The sequence below is a fragment of the Scomber scombrus genome, chromosome 6 (assembly GCF_963691925.1).
Source record: "Scomber scombrus chromosome 6, fScoSco1.1, whole genome shotgun sequence".
NCBI lineage: Eukaryota > Metazoa > Chordata > Actinopteri > Scombriformes > Scombridae > Scomber > Scomber scombrus.
In genome coordinates, this window is record NC_084975.1 from 22,308,624 (window position 1) to 22,325,197 (window position 16,574).

Below are 16,574 nucleotides of genomic sequence, written 5' to 3' on the forward strand. Positions count from 1 at the left end.
GGATTGCATATGTGGACATATTGATGTTTTAGATCATGGTTGGTAAGATTTAGCATGTTTATTTTAGACCTGATGCTCCTATTTATAATTAGACAATTCATAATGTGACAAATCTAGGCTGCTCTGGGAGAGGGTTGCTTAACAGTTGGAAATTCACAAGTACAACAAACTATAGGGGACAAGTCCTTGCATCTTTTGACTTTTACTAAAACCTCAACAACTCTTATTCACAAGTAATGCCTTTTCCACAATTTAAATTACCGTCCTTTAACAGAGTCAATTTTAGTCTAAATAAAGTAAATTTGAATGCGCTCACCATATTTTCAAACCTTATCGAGATTTAACCACTAGGTGGCAATACTCCCTCATGTTAAGGCATTTTAAAAGTCAAGCCAACACATCTATGCCAAGACATATAATTTCTTTCTGTAAAAATCCATTTGCCCCCACATTTGTGAGTCTGTTCATTTTCCACTTTCTACACACAACAAAGTGCAGCATACAAAGCTCAAACCTAATTTAAACCAATACTAATTTAGAATTGTCTGTGACAGAGAGAAAATGTTATTCAGATTATTTTTTTAGGTGCTGTATCACAATCCTCTTACATTTTTATCACACTGACATATCAGCTCGCTTGTAACGTGATTGCTGTTGTGATTCTCTGAATGCCCTCTAACAACTAAACACACTGACATGCCAGCGCCAATCACGGGATATGCCATCTGCAGAATTAACCCTTAGCCAGGCTCACTAAACCCACTGTGCTTTCACAAGTAGAGGGAGAGCACAGTCTAACAAGGTGTTGGTTTCATTAACAGAAGAATTTGACTCTCTCCATCTGTTTCTGCTGGAAAGACACAGATGTCTCATGACAGCAGAGCCTCAAGCTGCACAAAACCACAGCTTGACAGAAAATACATTTGCAGAAAGTACAGTACTTAAGTATAAAGTATTTCTACTTTGTGTTACTTACTCTACTTCACTACATTTCAGCATGTTTTTTTGTCACACCGCTACAGAACTTAAGTTACTCATTACATTGGAGATTTAGATTTTACATGCAAAATATATGATCAGCAAATACAATATTATGCTTAGTTATGATGATCTAAAGTAGTACAAATTCTGCAATAGGAGTACTTTTACTTGTGTTTGCATATATTTTCCCAATAAGAGTTCTGTACTTTGCTTGGATTCAATTTTGAATGTATTTTTTTGAGTATTTTTGACAAAGTGGCACTGCTACTCGAATAAAGAATTTGAGTCCACTACAGAGTTGCTGAAATGTTTAAATCAACGAGTCTGTCAAACAGCAAAGTGACGACAATAATTACTTCCAGTCAGTTTTATTAAAGTCTGGTAATGATAACGTACTGTCAGGCAGCTCCCTTTATATCTCCACTCATCCAGAATGAAGATGTATTCATCTTGTCCTGACCTGTCAGACAGCAAAGCAGTGTGTTACATGTGTAGTCAGCCTACGAACAGTATATTACAACAACATGGGATAGACGTGGAGACTAAAGCAGGGTCATGCCGGCAAGGCAGCAGACATTCCTTTCATAACAGAAACTCCAAACCCCAGCTTTTCTCCATCCTTTACCCAGATTATCATCCTGTCTGCCCCTCACCTCAACTGAGTATCAGAGGGGAGCTGCTTAACCCCTCTCCCCTACAGCTACTCACCCGCCTAACGTAAAGGTTTGAAGAGCGAAGCTCCAAGATATGTTGCCATCAATCACATATACTAATAGACAGCTTCTCAACACAAATATAATGGTAATCCTCAATCTGTTTTCTTCATTGAGGTGTGTTTAAAAGCAGTAATGGCACAGAAGGTGCAGTTTTGAAAGTATCCAATGAATGGTGCTATTTTCTTTCAGCAAAGTCAAAGCTTAGAACAGACAAAAGACATTGCCAAGGTCCCTCTGACCGTCACATCCTCACAGGCCATCACATGTAACCTTGGCTTTTTTTGTCTTCCAATAAAGATAGCTTTTTTGAGCTGTCTACACGGATGTTTCATATTTAATGAGCCCCACAAAACTCATAACACTTATTCATCACATGCTGACATTGTGCCAAGCACATCATGTCCCATTTTCGTACTGCACGCCAATGCCAAAGTATACACTTAGTAGTAATCTTTGCAGCACACCCTACTGGAAGTTGGCCTACAATAAATCAATTCACTCTAACATTTAGCTCTGACACAAAATGACACAAGCTGAATGCCAGTGAATGTCAATAGAGCTGTGACTGAGGCGCAGTACAATCAATGACATGTTTGAAAAAAATCACAACAAACAAGTAAAAAAAAAAAGATATTTGTACTGATAAACTGCATGTATCCTTCACAGCAGTGTCATCAATTTTAGGTGATGAAAGGAGCTTTCTTCTCACCTCCAATGGCTTATTATGCAATTTGGTAGTTTTAGGAACACAACATGTAAACTACAACGTTATTATGACTTATGACTTATGACATCTTGGTATAATACAACATCAAGACACAGATCTTAAGAAACAAGAACAAAATGTCAAACAACATAAAACTGATATGTAAACTTGATGATGCAAGAAGGAGCAGGCAAAAAGAAACACAAAAACCTTCATTGAATTAAAGATAAAATGAAAGAGGGACACTGTATTTGTTTTTTTCCCAATACTAAAAAATGTTTTATTATACTCTTCAACATGGATACAGTGAAAATGATCTGAAACAGATTTCATTTCCACCTCTTTGGCTACTGGTCTGCTTTTTCAGCTATCACCTACCAAGATAGACAAAAGAAGAATTCACACCTGTGGTTAGCACAATGTTACAAAGCGTCAATCCCACTGTTAATGACACTGTATGCTTTTCTGCTTTTATTCACACCATGTGGCAGATGACATGACACAGGTACACCTTTAGATGTGAGGCCCTCTGCGAGCCTTCCGTTCCCATCCCATAACACAAAAAAATAAAAATGGGACACATCCGCCTGCCTGGCTTTTATGAAGGTGAAACTCCCACAGTTCCCCTGTTGCTGTGTCCACTCCTGCTGTTAATTCAGGCTTGTGCTCAGTCATCTGTTGAGCTCTTCCTGTGCAGTAAGAGACTGTGTCAAAAGGTGATGCAAAATATAGAGTATAAACTTCCAGAAGTGTCTGGATGGAGGGGGCCCACAAGGGGAATGTCTGCAAGGAGGGGTAGAGGATTTCTTTCGCTGTGTGAAGCAGTATCAAGAGTCTTTCTACTGTCATTGTGTAACATTAATAACTAACAGCATTCATGCCAAATGAATTACATCATGGGAAGAGTTGCATTTTAGGACTAATATTTACATAACACAGAGCCTGTTTATTTTCTTTTGTCATTACAGCTAAAACCATCTGAAGAAATGCGGATGAGGGCAATGTTATGGCTAGGAACAAGCAGACAGATAGCAGTGATAAACATCATAAAAATGGAAGCAGTGAAATCAGTGACAGAGGGCGTATGGAGCATTCTGTTTAATGCCTAGCCTGTGGGCAAGGCACCTACCCTCCTTGCCTGAAGCATGTCTGGCTTTTTGTCTGGCTTTTACAGGAGAGTAGACAGATTACTTGCAAGGGCTGAGACGGTTCAGTGAGCTGAAGGTACTAGGTGACATGGCAGCATGGGGGGGGGGGGCATATCCTTTTACAGTCTGGAAATAAAACAGGCCAGCAGCGGTCCAACGGCCCCGCGTCTATCATCTTATTAGGCCATTAGATGACGAGGCCACAGCAGCACCACTGGCTGTGGAGGTCCATCACTGGAACCATTGCAGGCAAGGAAGTAATTAAATATTAGAGCAGGAGTATTTCATCAAGTAACTCTTCTGACTGTGCTGTAGTGACTGACCTCACATTCATAGCATTGTTCTGCTGTATTCCCACATACATTCATACATGAGTCTTTGCCTGTGGTATGCAGCAACAAAGAAGTTGTTTCATCTTTTGAATGAGTCACATATATTTTGTTTATATTCTACAGGACAAAGTCAGGAAATAGGTGGCACACCACAGTTAAAAAAACAGCAAGGAATCACAATAGCTCCACAGGCTGACAAATCTTTGACAGTAATTTCTCACTTTGCTCTGGAGAATATAGGCACTCCTTTTTTTTTAAAGACAGAGCAGGAAAATGAATTTTAGTGTAGAAGTGCGGCTGTTTTTTTTCTTATATATTACATTTAGTTTAAAACAGATATTGTAGTCTTTTAACTGTACTCAGACAGGAGTAAATGGTGGTGTGATTCTGAGTATTGACAGCAACAGAAAGTGCATGAAGGACACACTCAAAATAAATTACAAGGCAGTGTTTATGTTAACAAAGAAATATGTTGCCCATAGCAACAGTGTGGCTCATTGATGTGCCTTCAATAGTTTTTGGACAATAATGGAACCTCATGGCATAGAGAAATAAGATATATCAGCCTCTGGCTACACAAGCAAAACCTTCATAGGATCTGTTCATTGTTGGTTTGTCTTTTTATGGTTGACATTGGAAAATGTTGTTGAATTGTGTCAGCCTGACCCTTTAAGGACATGGCTCAATAGAATTCAAGTTGCGTAACAGAGAAAAACAACAAACAGCTGAAGTTAAAAGAGAGTAAAGGAATTTGTTTGTGATGTGTGCTGCTTTCATCCTGCTAGGGGAATACACCACAGACTGGCCAAGATTAGACATCCTTCCTGCAGCATTTTTCATGGTGACTCCTGGGATTTGAGGATTGAAAAACATGCAAGTGATGTACAAAGAGAACAGCTCAAGGTGCATCACCCTTGCCCCTGCAAATCATCTGGAGACAACCGAAATAACCCATGCAAATCTGAAAACACACAGATACAAATCCTGTCCCCTGTTAAACAGAAGAGGCCGGCAGTGTGACGAGAGTCGCAGTATTCCAGGAATGTCCTAATCCGTCAGGGCCGGGATGCCTTAGGGAAGAGACTGAGAATGTTCATGACACATGTCTGCTCATTTAACATATACACGCATATGACAACAGAGGGTGACTCATTCGACAGGCCTTACACACCATAAGAACAGACAACTCCTGACCTCATGTGTTCACAGGTATGATGTATGCACTAAAAGACACGGTTCTCTTTTCATCTTCACTCAACAACCTGCCCTGTCTTTTGCTCCCTTCTCCATTTTCCTCACTCTGTCCACATGTTAAAGCTTTTCCACGGTATCAAATGAGTATGATAAATCTTGTTAGCCATTGGCAGAACAGCCTCAGTATCACATAGCCGTTTTCTTTTCTTAAAATGTCTCTTTTGTCTCAATGACGTAAAGTCATTTTTGAGATATAGTTGGAGGGGAAAAAGGCATGCAACTGGATGATTATTGGTGTCAAGGGTTGCGTGACCCCTCAGGTCCAGGGCTGTTGTCTGTCTGATGAGGCAGGTAAAGCATGGTTAATGAGTGACAGTTAACAATAAGTGGTGATATGTGGCAAGAATGCAGGTTTTAGACCATCAACAGTTTCATTTAAATTGTCTGTGCTCAAATTGTCACATCTATTTATTGGTTACCGAAATTGGTCCCATGTTTACTTTCATCATGACAAAATGTAAGAGATTCATCATCATAATTATCTTTTCTGACAACATCTCTTAAGAAATGTATGAGGAAATGTCCAGAAATGGTCTCGATATTATTGCTTCTTAGGAAAAGTCTGACTTTAGGAATCGCAGTGGGAGGGGTCTGAGAAAAGTCCAGAAGAGGGCGGTGCTAACCTCCTCATATTCCCAAATGTCAATGAACTCTCCACTGCAAAATTGAACCCTGGAGTGCGAGTGGATGGAATAATTTAGGGATAATGAGCGCAGTCAGAGCTCTCAGATTACACACATTAAGTCTAACGAGGCATGTCTACACCATTACAGAAAGAAATCAGCCTGAATTCAATACTATCGTGTTTCTTATTTTCTGCGTCGTACCGTTTTTCAGAAGTTTATTTTAAATCGGAAGAGGACATGCTGGATTATTGACAATCATCCTCGGATCAAACTGTTGAAGGCACGTTCCTGCATTTAAATAATTTACGACAGATGACTTAATTTATAAGCAACAAACTCAGGATGAGACTCTGGACTTTACTTGTCATTATCCCGGTGTGCGCATCCTCCCCCCTTTTGACCGGTGAGTTTGAAACTCTGATTGATACTTTTACGCACGCGTTTTGAAGATGTGAATATATATATTTTTTAAGTTTTAAAAAGCTCTTGGGAAATATTTCACGAAAGTTAGGTGGGGAAGCGGGAGTTGAACCCCTTAACACAGTCGCAAATAATTCACACCTGCACGTGTTCTCTCACCTGTATTTTAAATGAACGCACCCTTTTCCTAACAGAAACGTCTAAACCCAAAGGTCCAGCTGTGGATAACCGCTGCTCCGGACGCGCCTGTAACCCTCGTATGGGTAACCTGGCACAGGGCAGAGTGCTCACCACCCAGTCGGTCTGCGGCTCCAATGTCTCCGAGCCCTACTGCTCTCACAGGCAGACTGCTGCCCCCCGCAGTAAGGAGTCCTGCTCGGCACCAAAATGCAGCAAGTGCAACGCTGCCATCCCCAGCCAGGCGCACCCTCCTTCTGCCATGAGCGACTCCTCTTTCCGCAACCCCGAGACTTGGTGGCAGTCTGCGGAGGGGGTGAAGGAGGAGACGCTCCAGCTGGACTTGGAGACTGAGTTTCTCTTCACTCACCTCATCCTGGTGTTTCGCTCCCCTCGGCCCGCTGCCATGGTGTTGGAGCGCTCTCAGGACCATGGGCACACATGGAAGACCCTCAAGTATTTTGCCAGGGACTGTGAGGAGGCGTTTGGCATGGCAGAGGGGTCACCAGCCGAGGAGAGTGGGGCAGCTTGCTCTTCCAAGTATTCCAGAGGTTTTCCTTGTACAAGAGGAGAGGTGAGTGTTTTGTGCAACAACTCTGAGACTGTAAAAACATAATTAACAAGGCTTAACGACCCCTCAGGTAAACTTAACCCTTAATGAGCCTGCAGGATGTTGTCATATCTACTGTGCACCATTCATATTCCATCACCACATAGTCAGCAAAAGTTCTTTTTAAGGCTTTTTCCACTAAAAGAAACACCACAAATTGCCCAATAACGTTCAATAATCATGCTAGAGATAAAGCCTGATTTCAAGCACGATTTTGACCCCTTGCTCTGTAATCCTAACAATTGTGTTTTTTCCACACAACATTTGTGAACTTAACAATGATTGTCATTAACAAGTAAACACCTTTTAACTTTGGAAGATTGCCTGCAAAAAATGTGCAAATTCTACAGACACTGATATGAACCTTTTAAAGGTGCACTCCATGAATTGCAAACTTCAAGTATGGTGTACTCATTACGAAGTCCTACTCAACTTGTGAAAATAGTTGCATCAATATTTTCTTGTATTTCCATCCACATTTTAGAAAATGTGTCTCTCACAAGTGCTACAACTCTATGGAAGTGAAATACAAAATCACTGGTTTATTCTTTTAAATGCATCAGCAAAAAGGAATGAGGATGATGATGTGGTTCAGAGAAAGCTTTGAAAGAGAGGCAGATTTCAATATTGGAGTGTTATTTTATTTCAGAGATCTGAGAGTGACCACATCAAAACATGCTGCCAGACATCCTCCCGGCACTTCACAGCAATAACACACACCGTCTGCTTCACTCTTGTTGTCTATTTATTGGCACCAGGATGCCATTACTAAGCTGATATCACAGAAACCACTGAACAAACAGTTGACCAAGCTTTGTAAACTGATCTCTTCTGATGGGCCTTGGCAGACCTTTTTTGTTAGGCCAGCTTTCTTAAAGCCACTCGCTGCTTTATGGGTAGAATATCAATGTTCACTTTTACCTCTGACAGTCAGCTATGGTTTATTCATGAGCGGGTCATTGGTTCACACATATGGCGAGAGAGAGAAAGAAAGAGACTCTCACTGGCCAGCAAAGGTTTGTTTTCCCCCCCAAAGTGCCTCAGCCTACATTGGGAGGTTCTGGTTGAATGTCTGAATGAATATATGGCTTTGACTGATCTCATAATTGCAGTGTATCTGCAACAAGTATGTGTCTTGAGTGTGTCAGCTCTCTTGTGTAAGCCCCTCACTCTTCATAATTAGTGTCTCTGTTGCTCAACAGTCAAATAAATTGTAGGGGACTTCAGTTATAACGTTACAGACATTATATACTTGTTTAAACCTTCTGCTTGATGTAATGAAATGAAGTTTGCATAATGTCACCACAGCTGAACTTTTTCCTACTGTAAAACAGAATCATTATATGTGTTCATTATACAGTAAATCTTCTTGTTGTTGACATCAGCACAATACTTACTAACGACATGGTGTCACTGTACATGACACATTATTATGAGACAGTAACAATTCTCACAAATATAGATTAAAACAGATGACGTAAGACATACTAAGTGTGGATTGTAGACCATAAAGTTAAAATGTCAGAAACCTTTTTTTGCTTCAGTAAAGGTTAAATACTCTTCTAGCTTTTAAATAAATATAGATTAATGTAGCAGTTCAATTCAAGGTAGAAGATCATAAAAAGGTAGACTGTATTTTAAGTTCTCTTATTTAGCATTAAACATTTAATATATGGTATACAGTATAATATGATATAGTGTAGTTATATTTGTTCATGACTCCATCAATAAAACACTTTAGATTACAGGCTGCAATTTACAGCTTAATTACTTCCATTTTACAGTTTTATTTTTTGTAAAAACAGTGTTCCAAGAACAGTATGTACTGAATTTAGGCCATAAAGGAATTTTCAAAAAAGTCATACTGTAGGTATTTAAGTAATGGGTATGTATTGTAATATGGTACAGTATGAACTACTGAGCTAAAATCTGGTGTTTTTTACTACATGTTTATATAGGTACATACTGCACTGCCCCCCCCCCCCCCCCCCCCCCCCGCCCCCATCTAAAGCTTTACAGGTGAAATAAACACAAGATAATGCTTTGTTACAGGCAGAAACTGCAGGAGCTAATTAAGATATATGTTACCCCTCTTGATGGTATTCTTTGGTGGCAGGACGGTCAGGGCATTTGCATTTTTGGAAACCCTTCTGCATCTTCAGCAGGTATCTCAGGGTCACAAACGTTTAGCCCCTCAGCCTGTGTGCTTCGCCTGAGTGGAGCAGCAAAGACTAAATTAATCTTCATGTGCAAAAGGTTTCCAACTGCGGCCTCCGTCAAACACAACCATCTTGAGCTGGTCTCAGCTGTCGTGGTTATCTTCCCAGTCGCTTTCTTCAGTTGTTTGGGTTTGCAGTGATGTTGCTGGAAAACCGCAACAGCTGATTTCAATGGCGAAAAAAGGCGTGCCATCCTTTGACAACAGCCTCATCGATTTAATCCTTGAACTTTTTCTAGTTTATGAAAGATGGCTACACTGTCCTTCCAAGGTACTGTGAGTTTGGCTGCTAATATGGTTTTTGTCTGGTCAGAGTGAGGTTACTGCTACTTCTCCTGTAAAGACAAGTCTCCACTTCAGGTCCATTTGAATCCCCCAGTGGGATGCTCAATGCAAAATAGAAAGTAGATTCTTGGTAGTTGTTCTTATTTCCTTCCCTCTGGAAATTGACAACTTCGGGTGGTGATGCTATTTGATGATTGTGTTTGTTGACTTTGACCCTCTCCGTCCGTCCATTTGACAATTTCTGTAAGGACCTTGTTGTGCCTCCACTTGTATCGGCCTTCTCTCAGTGCTTTGGGACATTCAGTCAAGATGTGATTCAGGGTGCAAAGTCTTTAAGAAAAAGGCATTTAAGGAAAAAGTGTTAATGGCAGTGAGACACACAGGGCTGCTACAAGATTTTGATCGAAAATAAAAAAAATACAATTGTTTGTAATAATGTTTTATCAAGATTTATGTATTTTGGTATCTAGAATTTATTAACTTCCTGCTTTCAATGATATTTCAGTAAGAATCCTTTCACATGTTTACTGTGTGTCCAACACTCTTTATTTCTGATGTTATGATGAAGTAATGAGCATTTCTTTTTACATCTGTGTACAGTTTCATAGACAGAGAGTGAGAATTTGTCTGAAAGGTCAACACTCAACTAAACTGCGCAGTTGAAGAAAGTGAGCACAGGGACCATTTGTCGACGTTTGCACTTGAGTGGCTCTGATTTTCCTAGAATAGCAGCTTTTTGAGGAGCATGAAAGGTGAAACACATTGATGCCTATTTTTTATTTGGAAGCCCAAGAAAAAAGAGAAACTGACATAATTTGTTTTCATGTTGTCAGTGTCTCTAAGGACCACTTTTTCCATCTATTAAAGAAATTTTGAAATGGAACTGCACAGATTTTGAGAGATTTTCTTAAATGTTTCTTCATCTTTAATCTTACAGGTAATCTATCGAGCCTTGTCACCCTGGAACTCCCTGGATCCCTATGGACCAGATGCTCAGGACCAGCTCATGATCACCAACCTGAGAGTCAGTCTGCTGCAGCACCAGCCATGTCCCTGCCAGGCCAAACATCCAGGTGCTTCTGATGTGCCCACAGACCATTATGCCATCTACGACTTTATTGTTAAAGGCAGTTGCCTTTGCAATGGACATGCTGACCATTGTGTACCAGCCAAGGGCTACAATCCCAGCCAGCCGAGAACCAGTAACATGGTGAGTATTTTGTATTTCGTGGTTTACAGATGCACGATACTCCACCATGGAAAACTGCTTGTAATGAAATGTTGCGTCACACCAAACCTGTCGATGCATTCTGTTTGTCTCTAGTCTTTTCTTGTTCATGTGGTGAGATTTGGAGTCGAGGGTTTGTGGTCGTGTTCCCACCACTCCCTTGTTACTCAGCTGTGTGCTGGTATGTGCTGCTGAAACTGAGGGCTGCAGTGAAGACTGGATATTAGCCTATAGCTTTACCTACCATTACAGGGATTTAAGGATGTGGAAACCTTAATTATGGTATTCAGCATAATGCTTTAACAACATATAGTCTCTGTCATGTTATTCTCCTTACTGTAAATGGAGGATAGAAGTACTGGTTTAATTCCAACATGGCCTGTGGGGGGTTTGGACATGATACACATGCTACAATACTGTAAGCTGCAGAGTGCATAACCACTGTGATTGTGCTGATGCTGATGTGTGCAGATGTCAGTATGATGAAGTATGGTGAACATAGTTATATGGACATCACATGTAGGTGCAAGGCTACTGGAAATCAGCTTTAAAGCACAACATTATTTAAATGGACAGTCGATTTGGTCCGAGTTTTATCTTTGTCCAGTAAAAATGGTTACCATAGTCATTTATACGTTTACCACTAGGTTGATGGGCTCTATGATAACATATTTTGTAACCATCCAATTCAAGAGGTAAATAATACAGCACAATATGTTCAAATATACATTATGTTGCAGTGCTTGCTAATCACTGTCTCACTTTTCTCTAAGCAATTTTCCTGAAAAAACATTCAATTAACCATTTAAAAGATGCTTACAGATACAATAAAATGTAAAATAAAGGCCGTCTCTGCCTGTTTGGTTGCCTGGCAGGTCCATGGCAAGTGCGTTTGCAGACACAACACAGCTGGCGACCACTGTGAGCGCTGTGCACCACTCTACAATGACCAACCCTGGCAGGCTGCCAATGGAATCATAGGGACACCGCATGAATGCCAGAGTGAGTGATGGGGCAGAAGAATCAAATGCAGAGCTGGACACACAGCATGTACACTTATCTGTAAATTTAGTGTCATAAATCACATATAACCTTTTAGATGCTGATATGTGAGCAGTTTTTTGTGTCAGCTACTAAAAGCTATCATGAAGGCTTTGAATATTCAGAGATGAGCTGAATAATAGATTTCAGCATGTCTTTCTTTGTCAAAACAGAGTGCAAGTGCAATGGTCATGGCAAGAGCTGTCACTTCGATCGTGGATTGTGGCTAACATCAGGGCGGCGGAGCGGAGGCGTGTGTGACGACTGCCATCACAACACTGAGGGCCGTCACTGCCAGAACTGTAAGAGAGGCTTCTTCAGAGATCCCAGTCGTCCAAAAACTGCGCCTGACTCCTGCAAACGTAAGGCCTTACATGCGATTTTACTTTAAAACAGAGTGTAGCTTTTTCATTAAACCATAACTGTCTGGATGAGAGCCAGCTTAGAATTCCAATTAATTAAACTAAATTAAATTCAAACTTAATTTACTATGGACCCTCACATGAGGGTCCATAGTATATAAAAAGAGAAAATAAATTAAGAGCAGCAGTCTTTGATATTTAAAGGGTATTAATGTAGGTTTGAATTTGCTTTTGACCTTGCATATTACGTAAATCAGTCTGATCTCTTTGATAAGGGCATTTCCTCTGCACCTCTCTGAGTCACTTTTCTTCCTGCAATGAGATAATTAGATGACTCCTTAGCAGGAATGACGAAGACCTTACTGTGTTGGAATGTGACTGTAATTACAAACAATGGAGGAATTTCCCATGGTCCATGCAAGCACATTTTTCCCATTCTTGCCCTTTCCCCCCATCAGGCACACTGCAGCATTTTTAAGAGCAAACAGGCCGTTTTTGGAAACAGATGAAGCAGATCTGTAACAAAAATCCATCTGCCATCACAAGGGACCATCCGGCAGCGAGTCTGACAGCGTAGAGAGAGAGTGATTTACATTTTGTTTTTGTTTGCAGCTGCTAAAAGCATGTTGAGTACATACTTTCGGTTTGTTACAGGAGGATGATAAAATAGATAGAACTTTCATGCCGCTGTGGCATCTCTCTGTGTTCACTCCAACACCAATGTTTGTTTGTGTGTGTGCAAGTGTGTTTGTCCCTTGCGCCCATGAATGCTTGTAATGTATACTGAGTGCTTGTAGGTCTGTTCCAGAAAAGAAGACATGTTTTTTGACCTACAGAGATGTTAACGCTCTTGTTGTGTCACCCCTCTCCTCTGCAGCCTGTTCCTGCCACCCTGTAGGCTCAGTCTTCTCAGGTGGTAGCGCTCTCTGTAACCCTAGTAGTGGGGAGTGCACTTGTAAGCCTGGTGTCGGAGGCCCCCGCTGTGACAGCTGTATGATGGGTTACTGGGGGCTTGGTGAATACGGCTGCCGTCCATGTGACTGTACAGGGGACTGTGACCCATACACTGGTGATTGCATTTCTGGGTGAGAGCCAAGACTTAATAACATATCCATATGTAACTGTACCAGGATATTTTGATGCATAAATGGTGTAAAAGTAGAGTGCATTCTGGATTATTAACACTGAGTGGAGCCCTGCCTCTGACTGGTTTTACCTCTGCGGCACAGCTCAGATGTGGAGGTCTTTTATACAGCCACTGGCCACATGGGACACAGCAGCAATAATAGTGAGACGGCACTCTTTAGGGTAGAGGAGCTTTTCTCTGCACTGCACCACTCTGGTGAGTCACAGGTCATATCACACTTTAATTCACAACACACTCATCAATCCCACATAGATAAAGTGCAGCTGTTTTGATCTAGAAATGGATACATCTTGATTTTGTGATTTTTATTAATCTTATTACTTTCCAGAGAAATGTGAATGTGTAGAGGGGACCCTTGGCAGCCCTAAACTCTTTTGTGCTGCGGAGTATGACTATGGTAAGTGCTATTTCACATAGAGAATTAAATGGCAGTTAAAAGACACATAAAAAAGGTCAAATCGATGCAGCAGAGAGTGTCTTTCAAAGTCCTCACCTTGAGTCTATTACACAGTCTTTCTGTTAAAAATTTCAAGTCTTGGGCCAAATCAGAGAGAAAGTTTTGAAACACAGCGTTTGTAAGATTGTGGAACAGTGTCAGAAACCCCTTCCTCCCACACTTTCCTACCAGACCACGTGTGACAATTTTTATAACTATAAAAAACTGACAATCTGACAAACACACTCACTTCACACATGATTGGCAGGAGGTAACAAAAATAGGAAGGATTTAAACTTCTTTCCTAAACTCCCTTAGCTTTTCATTCTTAACACAACTGAATCTGTTAGAGACTGCCTGAAAGTGTGCACCATTATTCCCATTTAAACTACACTAGCATCTCGCCCCTCCCTCAGCCTTCAAAAGTGGCCATTTGTCATAGCTATAAAGACTTTTGCCCTTAGATGTGGTTTGAGCATACGAATTAGCTCATTTCAAGCATAACCCAGCCCTAATCCAGATGACATCATTGGGTTTATTTTCTCAAACTAGAAAGCTCCCCTTCATAACCACAGAAGTTATACAACTGTTTCACAGGCTTGGAAGTCAACCCTCATGAGTAAATCCTCAGGTTTTAACTAAAATTAGTTCCCGTTCAACCTTAAAAATGTGTTTTTAAAAAGTGCAAAATATCAAAATTCGGAGAAGGGGAAAGTCAGGACTGTATTTTGTAGCTGAACTTTGCTAATTTCTTTAATCACGGTTTGTTTTGCTCTCTCAGTACTGGTGGTGAGGGTGATGGCAGCTCATGATAAAGGCTCCCATGCAGAAGTGGAGGTCAAGGCCAAGAAGGTCTTGCACCAGAGCCCTCAGATGAAGATCCAGAGAGGAAGTGTCACCCTTTACCCCGAGTCCTGGACCATCAAAGGCTGTACCTGTCCCATCCTCAACCCAGGTCAGCTGCCGCCAGCTCCAATGAGAAACTTTTTTGCTAACAATGCAGAAGTTTATAATTAGTCAACTCTTGAGTGGACGATCTGCCAGCTTTGTGCTGGATAGAAGATCTTTGTCGATTATTTCACATCTCACACTTACAATAATAATTTCAGGCAACATTCATCCAAACCAGTCATAGCAGCACAGTATCAGAGTTATATAATGTGTCTTTTACATAACGTACGTCTCACAGTGACCATTCCCCTGTTCTGTGTATTTTAGTGAGATTCCGTGTAGAGTTTAAATGCAGTGAAACTTATGCTTTGCTCTTTCTTCTCCTCTCCAGGATCTGAATATTTAGTGGCTGGACATGAGGACTGGAAGACTGGCCGACTAATGGTGAACACCAAAAGCCTTGTTAAACCATGGAAGTCAAGTCTGGGACGCAAAATCCTCCACATCCTCAGGAAAGAATGTGACCGCTGGTAGGGCATCGCCAAAAACTGCAGAGGACAAGATGATTTGTTGGATAAACAAGGTTGGACACTGATATAGGCATTGCTTGGACACTAAAGTGAAAGCAAAACCAGTGCCTATTACAGGGACTTCATTTCTTCTCTTTCCAAAGCGGAGTCCTCAGCCCCCAAAAACTACAAGGCTGTTTTTGTTGGTAAGCTGTGGTAGAAATAAGCAGATACTGTAAGCAGATGCCCTGCCCGAGTACAGTCACTTTAGGATCAAAGAGCAAAGCAAGCCACAAAGACTTTCATCCAGGCAAAGACAAAGTTGATGTTTCATTCCTGTGTTATTGACAGATTGTAACTCTTTCCAGGTTATTTATAAGGCAATACTTTATGCAGGTAAATATTCAATTATATTTTATTTCCTAACCAAACTTGCTGTCAGAGTTGATGAGCCAAAACACAGTCATATCCTACTGTTTCTATTTCATTGAGAGCTGTTAACTTTGAAGTCTTACAAAGACACCTGAATCATCCTCTTCGCCTCACAGATATTGGTGATAAATCATGAATGAGTCAACATCAGAATGCGTGTGAATGTGCGTGTATGCATATGCTTGATGTCCTTGGCAGGGACTCTGGGACTCTGTGCAGGTCAGAACAAGTAACTCCTCGATGAGGGGAGAGGATGAAAAAAAAAAAGAACATTAAAGGAGGAGGCTTAATCTGAACAGCTCGGCTCTGCTCCGGCACACTCGCCCGCCTGCTGTCTGACAAGAGCAAAGCTCACTCTGCTCCACCCTCTCTGGTCTGAAGTACACGCAGCTGACTCAAACACTTGAGATTGAGTTTTCTCTTGCAGAAAGTTCAGTAACACGAGGGGATCGTTGTCAGGTTGCTTGATTCTGTGAGGATTTTGTCTCACCTCTGCTCCATATGAGGATGCACTAGATAAGGCTTTTCCGATCCTGCGGGAGCCAGTTTGTGTTTGTGTGTGTGAGAGTGAGTGAAAGCACACACACTCCTAACATATGTTTCTCTTTTTGGCCTGTGACTCCTGCTGCCCTAAAATAAATATGTATTAAAAGCCTGGGTATTCATTGACATCACAGTGTTGTCCACAGGCCATTTTTGAGCCGGGTCCAGTTAAGAATAGGCCTGGTCTGCTGTCTCCAAGGAGAAGGACAAACTCTGTGAGGAGACATGATGCATTCCTCAGCCATGACATCACTGCCCATGTCCTTGTCACAAAGACTTTACCCAAATAAGAGAAAATGGGCTGGATTTTTTTCATAAAGAACAAAGTGTTGATTTAAGGTACATTAATGTTCCCTGCCGTCAATGTGATATTTGTTATGCTTTGCTGTGTCCTGTTTTGCTTTTTTTTTTTTCATCTAAGCTGTATAAACCATGCATCAGTGTGCTTATTCTTAATGCTTCTGAGAAAAGTCTTATTTCACTCCATGGTCAAATTATGCTGAAGTACAAGG

At 41.0% G+C, this 16,574-nt stretch overlaps 1 protein-coding gene across 2 annotated transcripts; it reads left to right on the top strand.

The window, feature by feature from the left end:
* Positions 1-4,780: 4,780 nt before the first annotated feature.
* On the top strand, positions 4,781-16,494 carry LOC133982006 (netrin-4-like). 2 transcript variants are annotated; one of them, XM_062420896.1, is made up of 10 exons: positions 4,781-5,092; positions 6,378-6,934; positions 10,411-10,683; positions 11,577-11,703; positions 11,916-12,104; positions 12,982-13,189; positions 13,334-13,446; positions 13,580-13,648; positions 14,469-14,642; positions 14,970-16,494. In XM_062420896.1, the coding sequence occupies exons 2-10, from the start codon at positions 6,443-6,445 to the stop codon at positions 15,110-15,112; spliced, it is 1,788 nt and encodes a 595-aa protein (XP_062276880.1). In that variant the 5' UTR covers positions 4,781-5,092; positions 6,378-6,442; the 3' UTR covers positions 15,113-16,494. The 2 variants fall into 2 exon arrangements, with proteins under 2 accessions (XP_062276880.1, XP_062276879.1); XM_062420895.1 differs by lacking the exon at positions 4,781-5,092 and adding an exon at positions 5,817-6,166.
* The last annotated feature ends 80 nt before the right edge of the window (positions 16,495-16,574 follow it).